Here is a 10657-nt window from a genome sequence, read left to right as displayed (position 1 = left end):
TCTTTGACATTTCCTGTAATCAAAAGGCATCTGCCAAGCACCTTCTGCTCCCCGGCTTTCAAATCCAGGCGATTCGTCCTTGTGCAAGGCCGTTTTATTACTCACTCTCGGGTCTTGTGCGGGGTTTTGATAAATGGTTTGTGTTATTTGAGGTGCACTCGGCGAGATTCGGAGTGCCTTTCGTCTCTCCTTATGTCTGTTTTGTTCTCAGTTTTGAAGTGGGAAAGGTTGCAATGGTCTTCACCGTTAAGGTGTTCACGGTATTGGCAAACCTTGACTGATACACAGTTGTGTTTAAAAGTTTTTTTTTCCCCCAGGCAGGATTTGCAAAGCTGAACTCCTGGCACAAAATCTTTTCCTGAAATATATTTCTCAATAGCCACAAAGGCTATACATCCACATTGTGTGCATCAAATCCCATTACAAGCCTAGTTATTATCATGGAAAGGTAGCATTGATAACCTCACTGTGCTTTACATCAGTGACGTGCCGTGCCTTCTGTGCTGGGTGAGGCATCCCCCGTCCCGCCGAAGCTCCGCCCTGTCCAACTGCATCTCCACCCCCATCCCACCGAAGCCCCACCCCAGCTCGGTAACCAAGCTGTGCAGGGAGGAGGGAAGGAGGAGACAGGGAGGAGACTCCCTGTCCCTCACTTGCTCGTCACTGATTAGGCATCGAGATCGATGTTCTCACTGGTTTTTTTATTTGTTTATTAGACAGCTTGGACCAATGGCGCTTTGCTATTGGTCCAAGCCATCCTCAGAGTAGAGGCTGCGATAGCTCTTGCCTCACCAAGTTAGGTTACACAAGCAGATTTTTTTTTTTTTCCAGAAGCGCAGAATATTTATTTTATATTTTATAAAGTGACATTAAACCCTCAGATTTTTTAACATAAAACAATACTGTAATGTGCGCCTTACTGTAATCCATGGTTGTTTCCCTTCTCTTTGCTGCTCTTCCTTTTAAATCCATGTCTTCTCATGCTTGGGAAGAACTTCCCTTTTCAGCTCAGGGCCTCTTCCTGTAGTGCTGGCTCAGGTTTCAAGCCTATAGAAACGTACAGTATACACAGACACCGTGTATCCATTCCTGAGACAAGGCAGTCTGCTGCAAAACAGAAGTTCTGCCCAGCATGAGAACAGATACAGATTTAAAAGGAAGAGCAGCAAAGAGAAGGGAAACAACCATGGATTACAGTAAGGCACACATTACAGTATTGTTTTATGTTAAAAAATCTGAGGGTTTAATGTCACCTTAATACAAATTGCGACTGGAGTTCTTTAAATCCAACGTAGTTTTACTTATCAAAATACATACAAAGTTCGCTGGTCACATAAGGTGTAAAAAGACAATAGATCTTCCAAGCCAAGTGTCTGCAAAGGCCGAGCCATACAACGAGGAAACATGGAAGAAGCAAGTAGGGTCTATTTAGGACTAAACCAAGTGACACTAAATAGGAGGGGAAAACAGTGGAAGATACCAAATGTATACAGAAAAACAAGTTGTAGTAGCGCTAATCTACCACTAGATGTCAGAAATATAACGTCATACCATGCAATGAATACATAATAGAAATAACAGAAAACAAAAGTGGATGCGGCAGGACAGATCTTGTTGTCTCCTCTCCAAACGTAGTGTTTAGGCCTCATTCACACAGGCTTTTTTTTCCCACATACCAAAAGAATCTGCGGACTCATGAAGTTGGGATCACTGGTGGTTCTAGACCGCTACGGCCATCAATCATGTATAAAAAAGCAATGGTAGGCTTGGGTATCAATTTTTTCACAAGTTCAGAGACACATTTTATGTCATCGAAGAATTGTTTATAGAAAGGAAAAAACACTTCAAGTGAGCATTTGAAGATATTTGCTGTTTGTGCTTTTACCTGTTATTGTTTAAGTTGGTGACAACAGGGTCTCTTTATGGATTTATATAAGTGCTTGGTTAGCAGTTCGCATTGGTATGTGTACAGGCAGCCCCCGGGTTACGAACAAGATAGGGACTGTAGGTTTAGTCTTAAGTTGAATTTGTATGTAAGTTGGAACAGGTACATTTTTTAAGTGTAACTCCAGCCAAAAAAAGTTTTTTAGTTTTGGATAGCATAGGGAAGGGTTAACCCCTCTGTAAAGTTTGTTTTGTTGTGTGTGCCCCTGTTCAGGAGATTTCACCTTACTTTCTGTCCCTGTGATAATTGGATTTGAATTGGGTTTAGCTTCAGTGGAGACACCATTTCCCCATGATAACTTACAGGAGTGAATTTCCCTTCCTAGGGGTAGGTTTCCTCTCACTTCCTGTTGTCTCAAGGACAGGAAGTGAGATTAAATCTTTCTAATGGGGATACGGACAGCAGTAAAAACCTCACAGTGACCCGGAAGAAGAGGCGGCAACCCTCATCTGCTCCTCTAACAAGAGCCAACTTCCTGTAATGTACGAACAGTACTACAAACTACGAACCAGACCCAAAGAGGCGGGCACTCCTCGTCAGCATGAGCTCAGTAGCATTACAACTACCCCTGCTGTACATTAATAGCCTCTGTTTGTAAGTAGGAGCGATATGTAAGTCGGATGTATGTAACTCGCGGACTGCCTGTATACATTTACGGTTATACATTCAAAACCATCTCACCCTCCATACCCATTCTGCATTAATCTACACTAATACCTCCTATCGCCACTATCTGCTCCTGGGTGGAGAGCCCCCACAGACCTTCATAGGGCATCTCCACTTTTGGGTGGACTGACCCTTTATTACTCCTCTATGGCCATTGTGTTTGTATGCTGTGCTGTCTGTTGTAATCATACCTGATTGATGATACCGGGTCTGCGTATAATTATGAAAACAATCTCGAGCGCTTACTATTCGTTTTCCTTTCTTCAATTAAGCTCACAGCAGTGCTGAGCATTTGAAGAACTTCACGGTTTATTGTTGTAGATGTTGCAGATGTCTGAATCCTGAAAATAATATTATATAGATCTTTGTCACCAATTCCATATTTGTGTTGAGGATGAGGAGAAGTCTATGAGGGCTTCACAGCCCATCGAGTGTAAGGAATTCAGCCGGTTCCTATTTTTACAGGCGTCAACTAATGTAGAGTCTCATTCAAGGAGGAAGGGACATGCATGACGCATTGGAAGGCCATGGGAATCCCATGAAACCCTGTACAGTGTTGTCTGCCTCTTGCTAATTCAGATAATTCAATGTTAACTTAATCCCTAAAATCTCATATAACCTTAAAAAAATGATTATTATTATTATTGTTAATATTATTACTGTAATAATAATAATAATCTAATAATCTAAAATGATATACACTGGGATTGCAACCTGAACTATTGGAATTAAATCAACTTTAAAGTGGAACTGAACTCTAAAAAGTGAGGATTTGCCATGTTTAAGGTCAGATTTGAAAACGTTGATTGAGAGCCCCATAATACTGAGAGCCCCATAGTACTGGGAGCCCCATTGTACTGAGAGCCCCACAATACTGAGAGCCCCACAACACTGAGAGTTCCATAGTACTGAGAGCCCCATAATACTGAGAGCCCCATAGTACTGGGAGCCCCATTGTACTGAGAGCCCCACAATACTGAGAGCCCCACAACACTGAGAGTTCCATAGTACTGAGAGCCCCATAATACTGAGAGCCCCATAGTACTGGGAGCCCCATTGTACTGAGAGCCCCACAATACTGAGAGCCCCACAACACTGAGAGTTCCATAGTACTGAGAGCCCCATAATACTGAGAGCCCCATAGTACTGGGAGCCCCATTGTACTGAGAGCCCCACAATACTGAGAGCCCCACAACACTGAGAGTTCCATAGTACTGAGAGCCCCATAATACTGAGAGCCCCATAGTACTGGGAGCCCCATTGTACTGAGAGCCCCACAATACTGAGAGCCCCACAACACTGAGAGTTCCATAGTACTGAGAGCCCCATAATACTGAGAGCCCCATAGTACTGGGAGCCCCATTGTACTGAGAGCCCCACAATACTGAGAGCCCCACAACACTGAGAGTTCCATAGTACTGAGAGCCCCATAATACTGAGAGCCCCATAGTACTGGGAGCCCCATTGTACTGAGAGCCCCACAATACTGAGAGCCCCACAACACTGAGAGTTCCATAGTACTGAGAGCCCCATAATACTGAGAGCCCCATAGTACTGGGAGCCCCATTGTACTGAGAGCCCCACAATACTGAGAGCCCCACAACACTGAGAGTTCCATAGTACTGAGAGCCCCATAATACTGAGAGCCCCATAGTACTGGGAGCCCCATTGTACTGAGAGCCCCACAATACTGAGAGCCCCACAACACTGAGAGTTCCATAGTACTGAGAGCCCCATAATACTGAGAGCCCCATAGTACTGGGAGCCCCATTGTACTGAGAGCCCCACAATACTGAGAGCCCCACAACACTGAGAGTTCCATAGTACTGAGAGCCCCATAATACTGAGAGCCCCATAGTACTGGGAGCCCCATTGTACTGAGAGCCCCACAATACTGAGAGCCCCACAACACTGAGAGTTCCATAGTACTGAGAGCCCCATAATACTGAGAGCCCCATAGTACTGGGAGCCCCATTGTACTGAGAGCCCCACAATACTGAGAGCCCCACAACACTGAGAGTTCCATAGTACTGAGAGCCCCATAATACTGAGAGCCCCATAGTACTGGGAGCCCCATTGTACTGAGAGCCCCACAATACTGAGAGCCCCACAACACTGAGAGTTCCATAGTACTGAGAGCCCCATAATACTGAGAGCCCCATAGTACTGGGAGCCCCATTGTACTGAGAGCCCCACAATACTGAGAGCCCCACAACACTGAGAGTTCCATAGTACTGAGAGCCCCATAATACTGAGAGCCCCATAGTACTGGGAGCCCCATTGTACTGAGAGCCCCACAATACTGAGAGCCCCACAACACTGAGAGTTCCATAGTACTGAGAGCCCCATAATACTGAGAGCCCCATAGTACTGGGAGCCCCATTGTACTGAGAGCCCCACAATACTGAGAGCCCCACAACACTGAGAGTTCCATAGTACTGAGAGCCCCATAATACTGAGAGCCCCATAGTACTGGGAGCCCCATTGTACTGAGAGCCCCACAATACTGAGAGCCCCACAACACTGAGAGTTCCATAGTACTGAGAGCCCCATAATACTGAGAGCCCCATAGTACTGGGAGCCCCATTGTACTGAGAGCCCCACAATACTGAGAGCCCCACAACACTGAGAGTTCCATAGTACTGAGAGCCCCATAATACTGAGAGCCCCATAGTACTGGGAGCCCCATTGTACTGAGAGCCCCACAATACTGAGAGCCCCACAACACTGAGAGTTCCATAGTACTGAGAGCCCCATAATACTGAGAGCCCCATAGTACTGGGAGCCCCATTGTACTGAGAGCCCCACAATACTGAGAGCCCCACAACACTGAGAGTTCCATAGTACTGAGAGCCCCATAATACTGAGAGCCCCATAGTACTGGGAGCCCCATTGTACTGAGAGCCCCACAATACTGAGAGCCCCACAACACTGAGAGTTCCATAGTACTGAGAGCCCCATAATACTGAGAGCCCCATAGTACTGGGAGCCCCATTGTACTGAGAGCCCCACAATACTGAGAGCCCCACAACACTGAGAGTTCCATAGTACTGAGAGCCCCATAATACTGAGAGCCCCATAGTACTGGGAGCCCCATTGTACTGAGAGCCCCACAATACTGAGAGCCCCACAACACTGAGAGTTCCATAGTACTGAGAGCCCCATAATACTGAGAGCCCCATAGTACTGGGAGCCCCATTGTACTGAGAGCCCCACAATACTGAGAGCCCCACAACACTGAGAGTTCCATAGTACTGAGAGCCCCATAATACTGAGAGCCCCATAGTACTGGGAGCCCCATTGTACTGAGAGCCCCACAATACTGAGAGCCCCACAACACTGAGAGTTCCATAGTACTGAGAGCCCCATAATACTGAGAGCCCCATAGTACTGGGAGCCCCATTGTACTGAGAGCCCCACAATACTGAGAGCCCCACAACACTGAGAGTTCCATAGTACTGAGAGCCCCATAATACTGAGAGCCCCATAGTACTGGGAGCCCCATTGTACTGAGAGCCCCACAATACTGAGAGCCCCACAACACTGAGAGTTCCATAGTACTGAGAGCCCCATAATACTGAGAGCCCCATAGTACTGGGAGCCCCATTGTACTGAGAGCCCCACAATACTGAGAGCCCCACAACACTGAGAGTTCCATAGTACTGAGAGCCCCATAATACTGAGAGCCCCATAGTACTGGGAGCCCCATTGTACTGAGAGCCCCACAATACTGAGAGCCCCACAACACTGAGAGTTCCATAGTACTGAGAGCCCCATAATACTGAGAGCCCCATAGTACTGGGAGCCCCATTGTACTGAGAGCCCCACAATACTGAGAGCCCCACAACACTGAGAGTTCCATAGTACTGAGAGCCCCATAATACTGAGAGCCCCATAGTACTGGGAGCCCCATTGTACTGAGAGCCCCACAATACTGAGAGCCCCACAACACTGAGAGTTCCATAGTACTGAGAGCCCCATAATACTGAGAGCCCCATAGTACTGGGAGCCCCATTGTACTGAGAGCCCCACAATACTGAGAGCCCCACAACACTGAGAGTTCCATAGTACTGAGAGCCCCATAATACTGAGAGCCCCATAGTACTGGGAGCCCCATTGTACTGAGAGCCCCACAATACTGAGAGCCCCACAACACTGAGAGTTCCATAGTACTGAGAGCCCCATAATACTGAGAGCCCCATAGTACTGGGAGCCCCATTGTACTGAGAGCCCCACAATACTGAGAGCCCCACAACACTGAGAGTTCCATAGTACTGAGAGCCCCATAATACTGAGAGCCCCATAGTACTGGGAGCCCCATTGTACTGAGAGCCCCACAATACTGAGAGCCCCACAACACTGAGAGTTCCATAGTACTGAGAGCCCCATAATACTGAGAGCCCCATAGTACTGGGAGCCCCATTGTACTGAGAGCCCCACAATACTGAGAGCCCCACAACACTGAGAGTTCCATAGTACTGAGAGCCCCATAATACTGAGAGCCCCATAGTACTGGGAGCCCCATTGTACTGAGAGCCCCACAATACTGAGAGCCCCACAACACTGAGAGTTCCATAGTACTGAGAGCCCCATAATACTGAGAGCCCCATAGTACTGGGAGCCCCATTGTACTGAGAGCCCCACAATACTGAGAGCCCCACAACACTGAGAGTTCCATAGTACTGAGAGCCCCATAATACTGAGAGCCCCATAGTACTGGGAGCCCCATTGTACTGAGAGCCCCACAATACTGAGAGCCCCACAACACTGAGAGTTCCATAGTACTGAGAGCCCCATAATACTGAGAGCCCCATAGTACTGGGAGCCCCATTGTACTGAGAGCCCCACAATACTGAGAGCCCCACAACACTGAGAGTTCCATAGTACTGAGAGCCCCATAATACTGAGAGCCCCATAGTACTGGGAGCCCCATTGTACTGAGAGCCCCACAATACTGAGAGCCCCACAACACTGAGAGTTCCATAGTACTGAGAGCCCCATAATACTGAGAGCCCCATAGTACTGGGAGCCCCATTGTACTGAGAGCCCCACAATACTGAGAGCCCCACAACACTGAGAGTTCCATAGTACTGAGAGCCCCATAATACTGAGAGCCCCATAGAACTGAGAGCCCCATAGTAATGAGAACCCCATAGTACTGGGAGCCCCATAGTACTGAGAGCCGCATAGTACTGGGAGCCCCATAGTACTGAGAGCCGCATAGTACTGGGAGCCCCATAGTACTGAGAGCCGCATAGTACTGGGAGCCCCATAGTACTGAGAGCCGCATAGTACTGGGAGCCCCATAGTACTGAGAGCCCCATAGTACTGAGAGCCCCACAATACTGAGAGCCCCATAATACTGAGAGCCCCATAGAACTGAGAGCCCCATAGTAATGAGAACCCCATAGTACTGGGAGCCCCATAGTACTGAGAGCCGCATAGTACTGGGAGCCCCATAGTACTGAGAGCCCCATAGTACTGGGAGCCCCATAGTACTGGGAACCCCATAGTACTGAGAGCCCCTTAGAACTGAGAGCCCCATAATTCTGAGAGCCCGATAGTACTGGGAGCCCCATAGTACTGAGAAGTCCATGGTACTGAGAGCTCCATAGTACTAAGAGCCCACTCCAGCCTGTGACTGCACAGTGAAAGGAGAAGCAGCGTAGTGATAAGCTCATCTCTCCGTCACTCTGCTCTCTCTCCCTACCGGCATGCTTCTTGTCAGCCTATGAACCAATTAAACCCACTTCATCCTAAACCCACCCCAGTTTGTGACTGGACTGTAAAAGGAGAAGCAGCGCAGTGATGAGCTCATTTCTCTGTCACTCTGCTCTCTCTCCTTCTGTCAGACGCAAGCTTATTGTCAGCGCGTTAACTGATTGAGCCCAGGTTGTGTTGAACCTGCCCCAGCCTGTGACTGGATAGTGAAAGGAGAAGCAGCACAGTGATAAAGTCATCCCTCTGTCACTCTGCTCTCTCTCCCTATCAGCATGCTTCTTGTCAGCACATAGCTGCAAGAGGCTAACATCAGATCAGATTCACCTTCCCACCCTGCTTACATTTAAAAAGTACATTTAAAGATGTATTTCTATATACAGAGCTGCACCAGTTTATCTTTTCTATCTGCCCAGAGTTCAGCTTTAGGTACGTTCATGAAGAGCATTGTAATCACTTCCAATAATAATAATAGAGCCTCCTGCTCCTTTTTGGCCCCTCTGACCGGCGCAGTGTGTCACAGAGTTCAGCTGGTGCTTTAATATCAGCGGCCTCCTTCTTCATCCTTCTCCTCCGCCGTTTAGCATGTAAATAATATGCAACCAGAGGCGGCGTGTGTCAGGAGTTACACGCCGCAACACTGGCAGGTAGGCACGCCGGAACGCCATTTGCATAATGTTTTATGTAACATGCGGAACCTTTTGTCTTCCTCGCCGCTGTTCCCTGAAGTGTGAAACCCTTTTTATTTTCAATTACCTGCCGTGGCGCTTGTAAGGAGAGACCCGGGGAAGTTTCAGTAGCTGGCGCTGTGATATTTCACTGTCCTTTGCTGTCTGACGTTGTACTCTCTCTCCGTAGTTTAGTAGTACGGCACCGCGGGTAGAGCGCGGAATCAGCGCGTGCAATTAGCACCCCGCGCATACGTCCCAGATACCACTGGGACTTAAAGTGCAAAGTAGTCTTTTGTTTTTTTCTGAATATTAGGGATGCACCGAAACCGGTTTTTCGGTTACGAGTACTGATATTTTTTTCCCCGGTACTCGCCAATACCGATACCGGAAGTCCTATTAAGGAAGCCAGGCGGCGTTTAAAGACTCGCCACCCGGCTTCCCGATTAGCAGGGAAGCAACTAGGTGACGAGAAAGCATGGAGCCGGCTTTCTGGCCAATCACAAAGCCGTGCAATGACGCGCGCCCGGCTTTTTAATTGGCCAGGAAGCAGGTCCATGCTCCCTCGTCATGAAGTGACGAGGGAGCATGAAGCCGGCTTCCCGGCCAATCAGAAAGCCAGCCGTCACATCATCATTACACGGCGCCCTGCTTCCTGATTGGCCAGCTTCCTGAACAATCAGGAAGCCAGGCAGCGGGTTATAACACGCTGCCCGGCTTCCCGATTGGCCGGGAAGCCGGCTCCATGCTCCCTGTCACAAATAACATGTAATGACTCGCTGCCCGGCTTCCTGATACCGGAAATATTGGGCTAGGCATCGGACCGTTTGGGCGAATACTCACCCAAATACTCGGCATCGGCACAGATACCGATGCATCCTTACTGAATACATCTACATATTCAGGAAAAAAAAAGACTACTTCACACACTAGGCAGGCCGTAGTTGCATGTAGACCACACTAGGTATTGCCCCTTGTGTGATGCTGAACCTCAATGATTAAAAGAACTGATGTCCAATGAATGAAAGGGGCGGGCCACAGACAGTCAGATAATGCTGGACGTCCTCCAGCCAGGAAATGAGGCGGGCTCTATCTGACTTGCTGCAGCTCCTAATGCACATTATGAGAAGCTCGCAGTGTGCAGTGAAATCAGATGAAGCCATTTCAGTCCAGGAGAGGAGCCGGTACAACCGTGCCAGACTGTAGGGAAGGCCGGAGTTCAGCTTTAACATTTGTTTTCAAATAGAGAAAATAGTTTGTAAAGTATTTTCTGCCTTTACTGCACCCCCCCAGCTCCTTCACCCAGCCGATTGTTCATTCTAGTTTTTACTTGTTAACAGGAGATCCCGGGAGCCAGCGGCATTACTCACCTTGAAGCGGAGATGGGTGACCATAACCTGGAATACTCCAATGCCGACCATCTTCAGGAGTTGGCCTTCTCCCCTGTTCATGCTCCTGTTGTTGCAATGGGGACTCAGACTGGGAGGTAAGTGGAGAAACAGAAGACAGAACGATAGACAACTGCCAAATAAAAACAATTATAATAAATAGGGATGCATCCATACTAGTATCGATATCGGTGCTGATACCGAGTATTTGGGTCTCTGGAGTGAGGGGTCTCTGATATGAAAGGGGGGCACCTGATATGAAGGGGACTCCT

General features: G+C 48.1%; 1 protein-coding gene across 1 annotated transcript in view; it reads left to right on the top strand.

Moving 5' to 3' along the window:
- NPHP4 (nephrocystin 4) overlaps positions 1 to 10657 on the top strand; it is a 203176-nt gene that overhangs the window by 111615 nt on the left and 80904 nt on the right. Inside the window, exon 14 of the mRNA XM_018576510.1 lies at positions 10338 to 10483. Within this exon, the coding sequence (XP_018432012.1) occupies positions 10338 to 10483 (146 nt within the window). The remainder of the gene's footprint in view (positions 1 to 10337; positions 10484 to 10657) is intronic.

The sequence above is a fragment of the Nanorana parkeri genome, unplaced genomic scaffold (assembly GCF_000935625.1).
Source record: "Nanorana parkeri isolate BGI_ZX_2015 unplaced genomic scaffold, ASM93562v1 scaffold5, whole genome shotgun sequence".
Taxonomy (NCBI): Eukaryota; Metazoa; Chordata; class Amphibia; order Anura; family Dicroglossidae; genus Nanorana; species Nanorana parkeri.
The sequence above is the reverse complement of the archived record's forward strand: the minus strand, read 5'-3'. Positions and strand labels throughout refer to the sequence as shown.